At 42.3% G+C, this 18,624-nt stretch overlaps 1 protein-coding gene across 42 annotated transcripts in view; it reads right to left on the bottom strand.

The window, feature by feature from the left end:
• The window catches only part of fam49bb (family with sequence similarity 49 member Bb), a 181,074-nt gene that overhangs the window by 18,650 nt on the left and 143,800 nt on the right, over window positions 1-18,624 (bottom strand). For 30 of the 42 annotated variants that reach the window (XM_078216757.1, XM_078216760.1, XM_078216764.1 and 27 more), the window contains 3 exons: window positions 13,273-13,394; window positions 12,268-12,373; window positions 1,287-1,423 (listed from right to left, as the gene is read on the bottom strand). In XM_078216757.1, coding sequence (XP_078072883.1) covers window positions 1,287-1,423; window positions 12,268-12,373; window positions 13,273-13,394 — 365 coding nt within the window. The remainder of the gene's footprint in view (window positions 1-1,286; window positions 1,424-12,267; window positions 12,374-13,272; window positions 13,395-18,624) is intronic. The other 12 variants (XM_078216788.1, XM_078216787.1, XM_078216785.1 and 9 more) reach the window with 2 other exon arrangements.

The following is an 18,624-nucleotide window of genomic DNA, read 5'->3' as shown; positions in this document are numbered from 1 at the left end:
AACCCCACATATTTACCCTGCTAGTCCCCCTATTCTGCACATCCTGGGACACTAAGTGGCAATTTATCATGGCCGATCAACCTTTGGACTGTGGGAGGAAACTGGAGCACCCTGAGGAAACGCACGGAGACACGGGGAGAACGTGCAAACTCACACAGACAGTGACCCGAGGCCGGATTGAACCCGGGTCCCTGACGCTGTGAAGCAGCAGTGCTAACTACTGTGCCACTGTGCCTCCCATAATATATTTATAGTATCTGCATTGTACTACTATATTCCATTAACAAATAGCATTTAAATGACTTCTTCCTTCTTTGTCAATCCCTTCACAAATTTATATTTCTCCAATTTTGATGGTGCGTGCACATCCACACAGAGGACAAAGCCTGAATTCAATGCTTTGTTTGTATCTGATCCAGATGCTTCACACAATAGCAAATGGGACACAGCAGCTATCCTGGATATACTTAGGATAATACATTTCTGTAACCCACCACAAAACATTTCAAAATAATAATAATGTTGAGTTACACAAAATTTGGATTATTCGAAGCAAATAAAATTGTTTTTCTGTTCCTTTAGAATTACTGTTAAAAAAGCTAATTTCAGAGTGGCCAAGTTGAATTTAAGTAGCTGATGAAAGTTAATAAAATGTTAATTTATGCAGCCATAAAGTTGAGAATATTGACTCTCCAGTTAAGGGCATATACTATTTGTTCCTTTCCCAATGTATTTTAGCTTCTGGTGGTGGTGTGTTACAGACCACGCAGGATATCAAAACATGCACTTTTACATACATGCTGTAGTCAGGAGCTCTGGATTGTGATGTTGGGGGATCCAACTTTTTTTTCCATCACTTTCCTGTTCTTACCATTTGTGATTGGTGTGTGTTGGCCATCAAACCCTAGAGTGGGACTCAAACCCAGAGTTTCTGACTCAAAGGCAATGAAGCTACCCACTGCACCACAAGACCCCCATTTTTGCTTTTACTACATCCCAAATGTCTGCCAACATGAGCAGAAAAGTTCCTGCCTTTGGATTTACTTTGACCAGCCACTTAGCGGTGTTGGAATTTGCTAATTTCTCTACTTGCTTTGCAGGGAAACCATGCAGCTTCTGCACAGTTACGATGCTCAGCATAACATAGCTCAAAAATCATGTGGAGTGGAGTGGAGGAGAGTAGTAAAAGGAAACAAAGCATGTGCCCATCTATTCCATGGCACACTATTGCTTCAATGTGCAATGCCAGCATACCACTGCAAAATCACAAAATGACTTCTGCTTACCTTCAGTTCGTCAAATCGTAGAGTGAAATGAAGGATCTCAGCAAACTGCTTGGCAAGAGCCTGCTCTCGCTCAAGATGTTGTGTGGGACTATATGGTGTGCTCGTCAGCGCTCCCAACAAGCCATGCAACGCTGCTTCTATCATCAAGAAAGTTTGGATTATTTTATGCTAATACATGGATTACTTAAATATATTAAATGACATGCTGAATGAGCAGGAATTAATATGCACGCTTATCAATAGCTGAATTATGAAAGATGCAATTTTTAAACTAATCAAAGCCTGGGGTTAAAGATCTAATTCTTTCATCAACTTGTTTACAGTGTGCATGAATAGAATATTGCCACATTTCAATATGGTGCATATTAAATATATGCATTATGCTTCAAATCCAAATTGATACAACTTACAAATGAAAATCATGTTAAGTTTTATTACTTAAGGAGGGATATTTCACTTTATGCTCACTGTGCAGTGAAGCTTTGTTACAAGGACATTCCAATAGTCATAATGTGGAGAATCACCAAAACCATAACTGCTGCGGAATCTACTGCTTATTTACGCAATATCCCAGATTTTTACTTAACTCATTGCATCTCAAAATACATTCATATAGAAGCTCTCCAATTTAGTTATCGGACTCACTGGATTATTTTACACTAGCAGCTAGGAAGACTTCTAAACCTGCATGCAGGAAGCTCTTTCCCGTGCAGAATTCCTGTTGGAGCTCAGCAGTACAAACAAGGTGCCATCTGGCGGAATCAAATACTGCAGCTCCTAGATTCAGGCCGAGAGATTCAAAGAACCTAAACAACTTTAAAAGTCAAACTTTTAACCACTGCACACTTTTCCCTGGTCTCTGGCTCCAGAATCAGATCAGCCACCCACTCTGGCGGCATGGTGGCACAGTGGTTAGCACTGCTGCCTCACAGTGCCAGGGACCCGGGTTCAATTCCCAGCTTGGGTCACTGTCTGTGTGGAGTCCCATACTTTCTCCCCGTGTCTGCGTGGGTTTCCTCCGGGTGCTCCGGTTCCCTCCCACAGTCCAAAGATGTGTGGGTTAGATTCATTGGCCATGCTAAGTTGACCCTAGTGTCAGGGGGTTCAGCAGGGTAAATGTGCGGGGTTACGGGAATAGGGCTTGGGTGGGATTGTGGTCGGTGCAGACCTATAGTTCTGTACTGTAGGGATTCTATGGATAATTATTAAGTCCTTGTGTAACTTTAAATTTTGATTATTTTGACTGTACATATGATAGAAGAAAACTGTAAACAGCATATGAAAGCATAATTCATAATTTTCGAGTACAATACTGAGGTGAGGAGAAATGTCTTCACCCAGTGAGTGGTGAATGTGGGGAATTCACGAACACAGAAAGTAGTTGAGGCCAAAACATTGTGTGATTTCAAGAAGAAATTAGATATAGCTCTCGGGGCTAAAGCAATCACGGGAAATCGGGGGAAGGTGGGATCAGGGTTTTGAATTTGATAAGAACATAAGAAATAGGAGCAGGAGTAGGCCATCTAGCCCCTCGAGCCTGCCCCGCCATTCAATAAGATCATGGCTGATCTGAAGTGGATCAGTTCCACTTACCCGCCTGATCCCTATAACCCCTAATTCCCTTACCGATCAGGAATCCATCTATCCGTGATTTTAACATATTCAATGAGGTAGCCTCCACCACTTCAGTGGGCAGAGAATTCCAGAGATTCACCACCCTCTGAGAGAAGAAGTTCCTCCTCAACTCTGTCCTAAACCGACCCCCCTTTATTTTGAGGCTGTGCCCTCTAGTTCTAGTTTCCTTTCTAAGTGGAAAGAATCTCTCCACCTCTACCCTATCCAGCCCCTTCATTATCTTATAGGTCTCTATAAGATCCCCCCTCAGCCTTCTAAATTCCAACGAGTACAAACCCAATCTGCTCAGTCTCTCCTCATAATCATAGAAATCATAGAAACCCTACAGTGCAGAAGGAGGCCATTCGGCCCATCGAGTCTGCACCGACCACAATCCCACCCAGGCCCTACCCCGCATATTTACCCACTAATCCCTCTAACCTACGCATCTCAGGACTCTAAGGGGCAATTTTTAACCTGGCCAATCAACCTAACCCGCACATCTTTGGACTGTGGGAGGAAACCCACGCAGACACAAGGAGAATGTGCAAACTCCACACAGACAGTGACCTGAGCCGGGAATCGAACCCAGGACCCTGGAGCTGCGAAGCAGCAGTGCGAACCACTGTGCTACCGTGTCAACACCCCTCATCTCTGGTATCAACCTGGTGAACCTTCTCTGCACTCCCTCCAAGGCCAATATATCCTTCCGCAAATAAGGGGACCAATACTGCACACAGTATTCCAGCTGCGGCCTCATCAATGCCCTGTACAGATGCAGCAAGACATCTCGGCTTTTATATTCTATCCCCCTTGCGATATAGGCCAAGATCCCATTTGCCTTCTTGATCACCTGTTGCACCTGCAGACTGGGTTTTTGCGTCTCATGCACAAGGACCCCCAGGTCCCTCTGCACAGCAGCATGTTGTAATTTCTTTCCATTTAGATAATAATCCAATTTGCTATTATTTCTTCCAAAGTGAATAACCTCGTATTTGTCAACGTTATACTCCATCTGCCAGATCCTCGCCCACTCACTCAGCCTGTCCAAATCTCTCTGCAGACCTTCTACGCCCTCCACACGATTCACTTTTCCACTTATCTTTGTGTCGTCTGCAAATTTTGTTACCCTACACTCAGTCCCCTCCTCCAGATCGTCTATATAAATGGTAAATAGTTGAGGCCCCAATACCGATCCCTGCGGCACGCCACTAGTTACCATCTGCCAACCAGAAAAGCACCCATTTATTCCGACTCTCTGCTTCCGGTCGGATAGCCAATCCCCAATCCACGCTAACACCCTACCCCCAACTCCGTGTGACCCAATCTTCTTCAGCAACTTTTTGTGAGGCACCTTATCAAACGCCTTTTGGAAATCCAAAAACACCGCATCCACCGGTTCCCCTCTGTCAACCGCACTAGTCACATCTTCATAAAAATCCAACAAGTTGATGATCAGCCATGATCAAAATGAACGGCAAAGCAGGCTCGAAGAGCCGAATGGCCTACTCCTGCTTCTATTTTCTATGTTTCTATGTCTCAATACAGTTCAAATTTCTAGGCTTTAACATAATGGCAATGTTACATTGATCAATCCGATTTTCTAACTTGTCGAAAACATTCCCCAATTGCCGTTCAGTGATTTTATGAACATAGCATTAGCTAAAAACTTATGAATTATGCTTTCACATGCTGTTCAGTTCGCCTTGATTACATATATTAAATGATTAACGTTTAAAATTGCACAATGACCTATCAAACATCCTGGCTGCGACTCTCCCATCCAGCTGCACTAATTTTTTAGCGCAGCAGGCTGGGAGAATTGCACGTCAGCCAAATCGCGGGATTCCCGCGAGTGTCTGCGCCGCGCTTGCGTCTCCCAAGGCCGGATTTCCAGCGGCGTCTCCGCCACGCTGGAAATCAGCTGGGAGGTGGGGTCAGCATTTAAATAATATTTAGCATATGATTTAAATGCTATTAGCAGGCCCAGGACTGAATTCTCCCATCCCGCCAGCATCACCCACTCTGCCAGAGTGTTTCACTCCAGTGGGGTTTACAGTAGCTCCCCACTAATGGGGAGCTAGCATTCTGACCCCGCTGAGTGATGGGGGGCGCAATTGAGGCCCCCCAGAAGGTCAGGCAGTGGGGTGGGGTGGGGGGGGGGGGGTCAGGTGGTGGTGCCCCTGGGCATGGGCACCCTGACAGTGCCAGCCTATGCCCCCTGGCACTGCCCAAGGGGCAAAGTGCCAATGCCCAGGGGGTACCTTGGCACTGCTCATCGGGCATGGGACATGCCATGGGGGGGCATGGCATGTGGAGTTCAGGGCCTAGGGATGATTGGTGGGGATGGGAGGTCTCTCTACCATTGGAATTGATGGGGCGGGGGGGGCAGCACTGCGGGGGTCCCGGGCTGGCCGGCGATTGAGCTGGCCAGCAAACAGGAGGCTGACAGTTTGGGGCCATTGCGCATGTGCAGCGGTCCGCTGGTTTCAGCCTCCCAGGTGGGAATAGGCCCTGCCCCTGAAATCTAATGATATTCCCGCTGGTGGCCTCTGCATTAGACAGGGTGTGGGAGATTCTAGTCTCCCACTGAAAACGCCAGCGTGAATTACTCCAGTTTTCCCACAAATTCAACACTAGAATGTGTTTGGGAGAATTCCGGCCCCTGTATTGATCAGATTTAGCACTGTTGTTACAAAGTACAAATGACTTTGCAGTGATGCTGAAGGTGCAGGATGAAAATGTCCTTAAAGAACTGGGCAAAATAATTAAGCAACTCACCTTGCATCATTTATAAACAAAATCTCTCGGTATTAAAAGTTGCACAGCAGCTCATCAAAATGCGCAAAAATTCTGTAAATGTTATTCCTCCAGCCTAATCACTTCCTATGCCTGGCCATTATTTCCTTATTGTTCTGATCATCATCACATTAATGCAATTAGACAACTTGACACTTGGGATTCAAGGAATGTAGGTGCAAAAAAAAAAGCACTTGTTAATGAACTAATCAAAAGATGAGAAATGTGCTATATTGAGGTTTGTCTGTGTAATCACGGCTCTGCCAATTATGTGTGTAATTGAAGAAAATCAACTTAAACTAGGTACACATCATCCTTTGAGTCTACATATAGTCCATTGCAGCTCTTGCATCTTATTGTATTCAATTCTATTTTTACAGTGGTACAATGTTATCTTAATTAAATTAGTTTAACTTCCTATATTGCAATTTGACTTCAAGAACGCATGTCTAGAATGTTACTCTGAGACCTATTGGCTTGTTATAATAGCTGTATTGAAAAAGAGAGTAACCACTATTATTTATAAATATTTATTTATTAACTGTTAAGATGGCCTTCTGCTTTCGCTGCAGTCGCGAGGGACTTGACTAAAATATGATAATTAATTTCACAATATTCAAAACAAAATATTATATTTATACTTAAAACTGCAGAGAATTTTAAGATAAATGTTAAATACTAATATGCATTCCATGTTAATGTAGACACATTTTGTGCTCGAAATATAAAACCTATTGAATATTAAAATCAGTAGGCAAGTCAATAAATTCCATGTAACACTTGTGAAGCTAGTAAGTAGCATTTAAATTGGTATTTGCGATATTCAATGCCATGTTACATTAGATCTGACACAAACAGCAATTTTGAATTCTGCTAATTTGAATCTGCAAGTCATTTCCCACTATGACCACCAGGTGTCTCGAAAGCAATGTGTTTTCAATTTTAGGACAAAAAAAACTTGCATTTATATAGCACCTTTAACACAATGAAATGTCCTAAGATACTTCACTGGACCCTTATAAAACTAAGTGTGACACTGATCCAGATAAGGAATTATTAGGTCAGATGACCAAAAACTTGGTCAAATAAGTGAAGGCAAGCCAGAGAGGTGGAATGGTGTAGGGAGGGCAAGCAACTGAAAGCACAACCACCCAATAGTGAAGTGATTAAAATTTGAGATGAACAAGAGGGAAGAATTAGAGCAGTGCATATATCTCAGGGGGGTTGTGGTTGGAGGAGATTACAGAGATAGGGTGGGACCAGGCCACAGAAAGATTTGGAAACATGATAATTTTAAACTCAAGGCGTCACTCGACTCGAAGGCAATGTAGGGATGATAGGAAAACAGAACCTGGTGCGAGTTCAGACACGGGCAGCAGAGTTTTGGATGACTTCAGGCTTATAAAGGGTAGAATGTGGGAGATGGTATGAGGACAAACTAGGTTCAGAATTATAATTATTATGTATAATACATTTAGTTTTGGTGCTTGTTCCCAAATAGGAAAACTGAAAAAAATCATAATTCTATTCTGTAGTTATACATTTGTTGTTAGGTTGTCAACTAGTGTAGTTTTCCTGGGATCCCATTAAAGCATCTTTCTGATGGTTGTGTATTTTCTCAGGGCTCTCATAGAATCATAGAAACTGTATGACACAGAAAGGCAACTTGGCCGAAAAATGAGCCATACAGCTGAATCCCACTTTCCAGCATTGTGGGTGTAGCAGGTTACGGCACCTAAGGTGCAAATCCTGACACCTTCTCAATGAGTTGAGGGCTTCTGTCTCCACTACTGTTTTAGACAGAGAGTTCCAAACCCTCACAATCCTCTGGGTGAAACGATTTTCCTTGTCTCTCCTTTAATCTTTCTACCAATCACTCTAAATCTGTGTCTCCTGACCTTTCTGCTAAAGTAAATGGGCCCTTCCCATTCACTCTATCCAAGCCCCTCACAATTTTATACTTCTCAATCAAATCTCCCCTCAGCCTCCTCTGTTTGGAGGCAAACTCCTCCAGCCTATTCAATCTTCCCTCATAGCTGCAATTTTCCAGTCCTGACAATCTCCTCTGTTCCCTCTAATTACCTCCTTTCTGTAATGAGGTGATCAGAACTGCACATGTACTCAAATTGTAGCCTAATGTTTTATATAGTTCCAGCATAATCTCCCTGCTCTTATATTCAATGCCTCTGCTAATAAGTGAATGGATTTCATCTGCCTTCTTAACCACTGTATCGATCTGTCCTGTTATTTTCTGGGATCTGTGGACATTCACTCCAAGGTCCTTCACTTTCTCTATACCTCAGTATCTTCCTGTTCATTGTATAATTCTGTGTCTTTTTTGATCTCCCCAAATGCATCACCTTACACTTTCCTGGGTTTAATTCTATTTGTCACTTGTCTGCCATCTGACCAGCCCATAGATATCTACCTGCAGTCTACTGCAATCCTCCTTCCCTACCAACTGCGCAGCCAAATTTTGTGCTGCTTTAAAAAATTCTTCATCAATCCCCCTACATTTACATCCAAAATATTAATATATAACAGAAAAGGCAGGGGACCTGATACTGAGCCCTGTGGAGCCCCAATGGAAACAGCTTTCCTGTCACAAAAATATCCATCAACAATTACCCTAGGTTTCCAGTCACTGGACCAATTTTGTAACAAAAACAGAAAATACTGGAAAATCTCAGCAGGTCTGACAGCATCTGTGGAGAGAGAATAGAGCCAACGTTCCGAGTCTGGATAACCCTCCGTCAGAGCAGTACCCAGCTTGCTACAACTTTTAAAAATTCATTTATGGGATGTGGGCATCACTGGCTCGACCAGCATTTATTGCCCATCCTTTGAGAAGGGAATTGCTCTCGAGAAGGTGGTGGTGAGCTGCCTTCTTGTATCGCTGCAGTCCATGTGGTACAGGGACACCCACAATGCCGTTGGGGAGGGAATTCCAGGATTTTGACCGAGTGACAGTCTTACAATACAGAAGGAGGCCATTCGGCCCATCGAGTCTGCACCGACCATAATCCCACCCTGGCCCTATCCTCATAACCCCATGCATTTACCCTAGTTAGCCCCTCTGACACTATGGGGCAATTTAGCATGGCCAATCCACCTAACCCACACATCTTTGGACTGCCGATATATTTCCAAGTCAAGAAGGTCAGTGACTTGAGGGGAGCCTGCAGGTGGTTGTGTTCTCAGGTGTCTGCTGTTCTTGTACCACATTATCACACTACCCTCATCAATCCTCTTTACTTTCTCAAAAGAATTCAATCAAATTTGTCAAAATGACTGACCTTCCCCTAACAAATCCATGTTGATTTGGTCCTTGATTAACCCAAGTATTTCTAAGTAACAGTTTATCCTGGCCCTCAGAAATGATTCCAATGATTTGCCCATGACCAAGGTCAGACTGACTGGCCTGTGATTATTCGGTCTCCCTCTCCTTCTCCTTTTAAACAAAGGTACAACATTAGCAGATCTTCAAAGCCCTGGCACCTCACTGGCATCCAGTGAGGATTGAAAAATGATGGTCAGACCATCTATTATTTTCTTTTGGCTTCTTTCAAGAGGTTGGGGTACAATGCTCCTTATTGTCCTCCCTTCCAGATTACACATGGTCCTTCCTGCTCCCCCACCATTTAATCCGATCCCTTGGCCGGAATTGTACCACTTTTAGTCCAAGTGCCGGGCAGTGTGGAACTGGGCACGTTCCAGATCCGTTCTTCGGGCACATTTTTAGGCACCCCATATGCACTCTGGCTGAAACATTCTGAGCGACAAAGCCGGTGGGCGGGGCTTAACATGCCCGAAAGCCTACAGAGGGAGTTTGTGCGCATGTGCAGACCTCTGATGCTGCACATGCGCATTAGCAGTTAGCTACTGCAGGCTGCCTCAAGTCCCCACCTCCTCCCTGCAATTGCGGGGGCCCTCAGCCCGAGATGCAGCTCCCCTCCCCCCAGACCGATCGCGGACCCCCCCCCACCCCGCAATCACGGTCCCGCTGTCCTCCCCCAGCAATCGCGGTCCTGCTGTCCTCCCCCAGCAATCGTGGCCCCGCTGCCTCCCTCCAGCAACCATAGCCCTGTTGCCTCCCTCCAGAATCACGGCCTTATTGCACTGCCCCCTTCCAATCGCTGCAGAGAGGCAGAGGGCTCCCTCCCCCCATTAGCCACCCCTGTCCGCACCCCCTGGCACTGTTCGATGGGCATTGCCCAAGTGCCAGGCTGACAGTGGCAAGATGCCAGGATGGCATTGCCAGTCTGGCATTGCCAGTCTGGCATTGCCCATGGGGCACCCCTGCCTTACCCCCAGGCTCTCTGGGGGGCCTTAATGGCCTCTGGTTCCACTGGCGAGGCCAACACGACTGCTCCCTGTCCACGGGAAGTATGTCTATCCCTCGCCGTAGAGAACCTCTCCCGGCAAGGCCATAAAGGCAGACGAGCCCAGACGATTGAGCGCCGGGCTCACTAATCATATGTAAAACAGCATTTCCATAATTTTAAATAAACTGTTCGGAAATGGGCGAGAGGCTGACCGTGCCGGAAATCCTGAGGTCGTAAAATGACACCAGCCAGGAAAACCGGCGCCAATCGCGCTACTCGCTTTACGCCCCACTTTACAACCGCATCACACCCGTCGTAAAATACCGTTCCTTGTTTCTTTCTGCTCCCCTTTCCTGTACCTGACACTTTCCACATTGTCAACCCCCCTGCCACCCCTTGATCTGACTCTCACCCACTCACTCACTAGGTCAACTTATTCCCCACTCTCCATCCCTTCTTGATCTGAATATTGTAATTGGTCTCAACTTCACATGAGAAGCTATGGATAGATCAATCTGCCTTCAGGACCTCATTCCTCTCTCTACTTATATCATTGGTACCAACGTGAACCACAATCTCTGGTTGTTCAGCCTCTCACTGGAGCCCATTTAATAGAGACGCAAGGGTGCCTACCAATTCCGACAGACAGAAACTGACCCTCTCCCATACAAGATGTATTTTATCAATACTCCTTATTCTGCTCCCATTAAGATTATTTACTGTCCTTCCTGCTCCCCCACCGCCAATGCCTGCTTCTGCTCCCCTTTCTTGTACCCTGACACATTCAACATTCTCATCCCTCCACCCCTTGATCTGACTCCCACCTCCTCACCCACTTAGTCTCAAAGCCAATACTAGATGCTCGACTTGAAACTTAAAAGTTGTGAGACCACAATGACTTTTGGCAGAAATCAGCGAACAGATTCTGTATTTAATCATGACATGATGTAACACCTTAGGATACCACTGCAAACCTGTAATTAAAATAGGTCTATAACAAGGCATAAAAGTTATTCATTTATTTCAAGCTGTTTTAACACTGGTGTTTCTTTAGTTCAGACTGTAGGAGACCACAGAAAAGCGCCAACTCCTGTATTTAGACTGCCAAATCTGGTTTCTTTACCCTGGCAGCAGAATCATATCATTTGCCACTGGGATACAGGAGCTCAATTTGGCAATGTAAACGGGAGGCGCTGGCTAATTGGTGCCGGTTTCCAGAGTCTACTAAACATGCACAACCTTAAAAGCACCGTGAGGTTATAAAATTCTCAGCCAACCAAGAGCACTTCCCCAAGTCACAGAAGTTATCAGTAGTTCAGATAGATGAACTACAAAGTACTCCTGTGTTCAAGCATTACAGTATGATTAACATGCTGAATTCAAAACAACGTAAAAGGATGCGTAAGAGCAACCGTACAACTTGTTGACATGGGGTTGAAAAAGCACCAGATAGACACAATCAATTAAAATCAGTGAAAATTTAGGAATTGCTCAATGAAGAGTTAGCTCATTCCTATAAATATAGCGATGACCTAAACCATTGGTTAAATGATCATTCACTGAAAACTATTTTATATGCGAATTTAAAATATTATTTTCCCACCAACAGACCATCATTTAATGTGAAAATCCTGAATTACCACCAAGTTCATTTGGTTATAACAACTGACAAATTATAAATTATAATTGCAATTACTGGCATCTTATGAAGCACAAATTGTAAATTATTTAAAAAATTAAATTCCTTAAATTATCCAGTCAGGAATAAAAGTTCAGCATCTTAAACATGATAAAAATTAAATTTCACTAAGTGTTTATACTTTAGGTCCATTATTTCTCAATACAGCCTTAAAATGACAATTTCAGATTTCAACATTTTAAAAAATTAATACCAAATCTAATGAAAAACAGTTTTAAGATCAAAAAGGATACTAATCAAATGATTCAATGCAAACTCTTTTAACTTTGGCTGTTGCCATGTTAAGATAAAAGTTGCCAACACCTGTAATACCTTAAAACGTAAAGACTGTTCTTTTGGCAATATTCGCAAATTATTTTGCCCATGCATCAACTTTGTTAATTTACATAACTATCTTTTGGTTCATAATACTGATTTCCAACTATTATCTTCAATGAACTGTGACAATTAAGTCCCATTCCATAAGGAAATATAAAGATTAAAGGAAAACTAACAAGACGTCATGGCATATACATTCCATTTATGAACAAAGGAAAATGTGTACCTAATCTCTGGGAGAATTCATAGAACTTCTTTAGTTTTCCTACTAGTGGACACACTGCACTCCATGCTTTCTCTTGCAAATTTTCATCACTTGGATGTTGTATTGCCTTTAATTGAAAAGAGTTATTAATTTTAAACATCACAGATCACCTCAAAACAGAACAAAACTATTGCGGCGAGATGGGATAATGAGAGTTGAAATGAGATCCTGGACCACCTTAAAGGGATTTAATCCTGGATCTCTACATTTCTAAAAGACAGATTTGTTTCAATGGAATTTTATGATTGCATTGCATTTTAACAGGGTTTCCAGACTGAAAATTTGATCTCCTCGTTCTTGTGCCAGATGACAACAAGTTTGTCAATAATGTTTGGAAATTTTAGCTTATTTACTCATGTACTTTATTAATGTGGTACATTTGTATTTACAAATTTTGTAAATGTCATAAAGCTGCTCAATTTAATAGACTCATATTGAAATCAATTTCTACCTGGACCAACTTGACTTCAAAGCCACAAAACTGATGCATTTGGCATCAGATTCACATTTAAAGGGTGCCTCTGGGAATTTTCCAGGAAAGCTATGTATGCTTGGCAATCAAAACTCACTATTTAATACCAAGGAGAATGTTTTGGTGACTACTGTGCTGGCATGCTGCACTGCACGGAAAGCTAAAGGCTCTAGCATCTTGCACTCATCAGCACAGAATCACAAGAATACCAATTGTAAAGGGATCAACAATTTATACTGCACGAAAAGAGGATACTGATCGTTTGGCAAGTGGACTCTAATTGGTAGGGGTGTTGCCATGGTGAATGCACTCAGGAACAGTTAACTGCCAAGCTTTTGTTTAAATTCAAACCAAGCAGGTCGACTCAGATTGGTCAAGGCATTGCCAAGGGAAATGAACTAGGGAACAGATCCTGTTTAATGGATGTGTTACAATGTAGACAATTAACTGGTTTTATTCTGTAATCCATTTAGTGATCAAAGCAAAAACAATACCTCTCTTATTTCGTGTCCTGCCCCTCTGTACGATTGTAGATCATCCAGGATTCCCTCTGCATCCTTTAACACTACATTCACCTGATTAAATACTTCTCTTTCAGCGTCTGTAGGCTGTGCGTCTGAACAGTAGTGCATAAGTATTCAGTATAAACAAAATTCAAAATAGTAATTCAATATAAAAGCTGACTGAAGAACTTTAGGTATTCACGTGATTGCTACATTCAAGTAGAAGTTAAGGTCACATAAAAATGTATGCATTCTGCACTTGAGTTCTTGAAGCTTTTGTTTTTCAGTTGAAAATGTCAAATTTCAAACTTTTAAAAAAAATCATTGCCAAAATCTGATGCTAAAATTGTTATACAGATTACTAATGTCTAAAAGTGTGATTTAGACATCAGATTTTAAGATATTTAAAATTATAATTCTAGTTAACCTAACCAAGAAATTATCCTACATTGATCCAGGCTTAACTCTAAGAAAAACTACCCTTAAAAGGGACTACGGTGTTTATATATTATGTGGAACTTGTCAGTAGAAAAGATCAAGGTATATTGACAAGTATTGACAGGGGTATTATGCTATTTTGATTTGGAACTATATTTTTGTTTGTAGCAATAACAATTTGCATTTATATAGCACCTTTAACATAGCAAAACATAACAAATACAAACTAGATTTGACACTGAGCCACAGGAAGAGATATTAAGGCTGATGATCAAAGGCTTGGTTAAAGAGGTAGCTTTTAAGGAGTGTCTTAAAGGAGGAAAGTGGTGAGGCAGAAAGCTTAAGGGAAGGAATTCCAAATCTTAGAGTCTTAGCCTAGGCAGCTAGCTGAAGGTATGGTTGCCAGTTGTGGAGTGATTAGATGCTCAAGAGACCAAAATTGAAGGAGCGCATATCTCAAAGAGTTGTAGGACTGGAGGAGATTACAGATACAGGGAGGGACAAGCTATGGAGGAATGTGAAGATGAGAATTTTTAAATTGAAGCGTTGCTTAACCAGGGGCCAATGAGCACAGGACTAATGGGCGTTTTGGAACTTGGTGTGAGTTAACATACAGGTAGTAGAGTTTTGCATGACATCCAATTTATGGGGGAATGGAAGATGCGAAACCAGTCAGGAAAGCATTGAAGCAATCAATTCTAACAAAGACATGGATGAGGATTTTAGCTAAGACCGGAGCAGAGTGAGGTACTGTTACGGAAGTGGAATTTGGCGGTCTTGCTAATGGCGCAGATAAGTGGTCGAAAGCTTATCTTGAGGTAAAATAACACACAAATGTTGCAAACAGTCTGGTTCAGCCTCAGACAGTTGCCAGGGAGACTGATGGAGCTGATGGCTTAGGAACAGAGTTTGCAGCAGGATCGTAAGACAATGGATCAATCTTTCCAATATTTATTTTAGAGGTAATTTTTGCTCAACAAGCAGCGAGTCTCAGACAATGAGTTAGGCAACTTAGATATAGCGGAGAGGTCAGAAGAGATGGCGGTGAGGTAAAGCTTGGCATTTTCAATGTCCATGTAGAAACTGAAACTGTTTTCAGATTATGTCACTGTGCAGAGAAATAGGAAGGAACCAAGGATGGAATCTTAGGGACACGAGAAGTAACAGTGCGGGATTGAAAAGAGAAGCCATTACTCTGGCTACAACGGGATGGATAAAAATGGAGCCAGCTGAGTGCAGTCCATAGCAGCTGGATGACAGTGGACTCATGTTGAAGGAGGATGGCGTGTGCAACTGTGTCAAAGGCTGCAGTCAGGTCGAGACGTACAAGGATGGATAGTTTAACAAGATTATGGTCACATGGAATGTCATTAATGAATTTGAAAAGAGTCATTTTAGTACTGTGGCAGAAGCAGAAACTTAATTAATGGGATTCAAACATTGAATCCTTCGGTGGCTGTGCGGAGCTTGCACATCCTCCCAGTGTCTGTGTGGGTTTCCTCCGGGTGCTCTGGCTTCCTCCCATAGTCCAAAGATGTGTAAATTAGGTGGATTAGCCATGGTAACTGTGCAGGGGTTACTGGGATAGGGCGGGGTGTGGGTGGGCCTGGGTAAGATGCTCTTTTGGAGAGTCAGTGCAGACTTGATGGGCCAATTGGCCTCTTTCTGCACTGTAGGGATTCTATGGTTTTTGGTTCGATCGAGTCCAGGAAAGATAGGCAGATGTGGGAGGCACCAGCATATTCAATAACTTTGCAGAGCAAATGAAATTTGGATGTAGGGCAGTAGTTTGCAAGGATAGAGGATCAAAGGTTTTTTTTTTAGGCGGGATGATGACTCCTTCTGTACTGTAGGGATTCTATGAAAGACATCTCAAAAGGTGCCAGTTAGAACAGATTTACATAGCAGCTTTTTACCCTGAGAAGTGCGATTCAATAGCCAATTCAATAGATATAGAGATCCAGATGGAATGCACTTCATGAGTCACCATCCAGCGCCTCAGGTGGAACAGGTCCTAAGCACAAAATTGCTCATAATACAGTACAAATAGCAGCTTCATTCACAAAGGTAGTAAGAATGTCCAAAGAATGGAAGTGAAAAACAATTCTCAATGACGTAGTAGAACCAGGTTTGAAACTAAGGCACATTTTTGGAGAGGACATATGGGTGTGTAATCTGCCCTGGGGCGTATCTCATAGCAGCAATGAATGAACTAGTGGGAAGTATTCTGTTCCCAAACACCGATTTCCCACAATAACAAACTTCTTGAAGACTCTCTTGAAGTGCTCGTTAATCTGTCAAACTAATGAAACAACCTTTCACAAATCCCTTCAAAACATTAAATCCAATTATCTACTCATAAAACTGCCAATCAACCAAAGTATGCAGTCCCCTTGAAAGCCCTATCCACAACCCTGCTGAGCTAAATGTAATAGTGTGTTTGGAATCCAACCATGGATAAAGTGGGTCAGTGGATAAAACCTGTTTATGCATTCAACAGCTTTGAGAAGCTGATTCACATGTCATCTGGACACCATGCTTCGATTTCTTGCATTGGTTTGAAATATCTGTAGAAACTTTGAAAACTAAGCAGATGTCAAACATCTTTGATTGAAACTTCATCTGGTGAGCCTTTAAAGAAAAGGAGCAGATGACTGAACAACTGCTCCAGAAACTTCAAAGACTATTGAGCTCTGGAGGATTTGTTTATTCAGTTGTGCAACAGAATCGCATTAGAAATGCATGGTTGGATCCCAAACACACTATTACATTTAGCTCAGCAGGGTTGTGGATAGGGCTATCAAGGGGATGGCATGCTTTGGTTGATTGGCAGTTTTATGAGTAGATAATTGGATTTAATGTTTTGAAGAGATTTTTGAAAGGCTGTTTCATTAGATTGACAGATTAGCGAGCACTTCAAGAGAGTTTCTCTTCAAGAAGAAGTTTCAGTGACAGTTTTATGAGCTTCTAAGAGGAACTATATTTTCAACTGGAAGTTGAATGGATGATACTTTTTTTTATCTAATGAAACTTCCCAATGTTATTATGTGGCTATGAATTCTGTATACAGTGGATACTGGGTGAGTGGGTATGGAGAATGAGTTGCGGGGGGGGGGGGGGGGGGTTACTGGTGGGGGAATGGAGGCATGGAGAATGCATGAGAGATTTGGAGAAAGCATGGGGTTGCAGAGTGGGTGGGGGGAGGGTATGGAGAAGGCAGAGTGTCATGAAGCTGGCACGAGAAGAACAGAGGATATGAGGCAGTACAGAGAGAGCTTGGTGAGGAAGGGGATAGGGATTGAGGGTTAGTAAGCCTAACAAGCATGTAAATAATTGGGCTGATGTGTCAGCAACAGGCCTTCTAATTTGCCAGCCTTGGCATCTGACTACCTATGTTCCCGCCTCAGGCTGATTTGGGAGGTTGTTGGCCACAACTCCAGTGTGCCCTGAATTCAGAAGATGAAAATTCCATACCAATGGACTGACTTTCAGAAGTCGGGAATCTATCAGGAAGTGGCCTGACTCTTACTTCCCAACTCAAAGAGGAAAATCCAGCTCTGCATTTCAAAATTTTCATATTTTTATCCATCAGATACAGCAGTAACCTAGCAATCTGTGAAAACAGACAACATTCTAAAAGGGATCAGAGAGTGATAAGCAGCTCCCAGAGGACGGAGAGAAATAGCAGTGCCTTGAATCCTAAACAAGAAAGCTGGCTTCCAAGGTCACCATCTTTTCTGCTTGGCATTGGGAGCCAAGATCTTGAAAGTTTGACATGGCTTGGGTGGACACAGATGGTTCAATGACAAGTTTTGTAATTGATCCATTCAAAAGACAGCTAGGCAATGATTGGTTTAAATCTGTCTCCGTAGACATTGGGGTATAAAAAAAAAAGGGATTCCGTGAGCAGAGATTTGTAGAGGTCTTATGTATTGCATTGACTGGTACCATGGCATCTACTGGGGCAGACAAGGGAGCATTTCTGTGAAGATCATGCTTCTACCTAGAGTGTAATGATAATGCTGTTGCACTTTGATATTATTGCTCAGACATTCGCATGTGTCAAGTCTTATTTATATTGAATAAAATTTAACCACTGTCATCAATGAGGGCTATCATTTCAAATCATATTAGGGTTTGAAAAAGAGGATAAATGGTTCATTGACACCCTGTAGCTCCAACATAGTGAATCGCAGGGAGGTGGGGAATGTACTCAATTTGAGGAAAATAAAGCATCACTTCAGACAGTAAAGCATTTACTTTAAAAGCAACGCACTTTTCAATTTATTGTAAAGTCTTTTAAACAGAGGGTCAAAAATACAATGTCCAGTATTTAATTAGCTTAAAGAAGTGATTTTAAAAATCAGGTTCAATGAAGGGGCCAATAAACCACAGTGAGTGTGTATAATGCAAATAAATTTCCAAATAATTATGATTGATCTTTGAATAAACCTTTGGCATATTGCTGTGTTGAAAAAAGTTGCTTAAATACAAACCTCAAATACTGTAACCAATGTTCAAAAGACTGGTGTATATGCAATTACACATATCTAATAACATGCAGTCATTTTTATGTGACTTTAAGATTATTTTACCAGGTCATAAATGTTTGATGTATCTAGTCTTTAACAGATTTTACAGGCTGATTAAGTCTTCCTCTATCTTCAGTAGGCCTAATACATTATTGTAAAAGTTTTCTTTACAAGTACAAGTTAGAAGGAATGCATTCCACATTTAAGTTTTTTTGTTAATTCCTCCCAACATTTGATCCCATTTTTCATTTTCTGCAGCACCAGATGGTCCAGTAGAAACACTACAGCTGCCAAAGTGCAAAATTCCATTGGTCTGAGCAACCTTTTTTTCTTTTTGGGGAGGTAGAAGAGAAAATTTGGACATGCAAAGCCT

This window comes from Mustelus asterias, chromosome 7 (assembly GCF_964213995.1).
Source record: "Mustelus asterias chromosome 7, sMusAst1.hap1.1, whole genome shotgun sequence".
Classification (NCBI taxonomy): Eukaryota; Metazoa; Chordata; class Chondrichthyes; order Carcharhiniformes; family Triakidae; genus Mustelus; species Mustelus asterias.
Note: the sequence above shows the minus strand (reverse complement) of the source record. Positions and strands in the feature narration are given on the sequence as shown.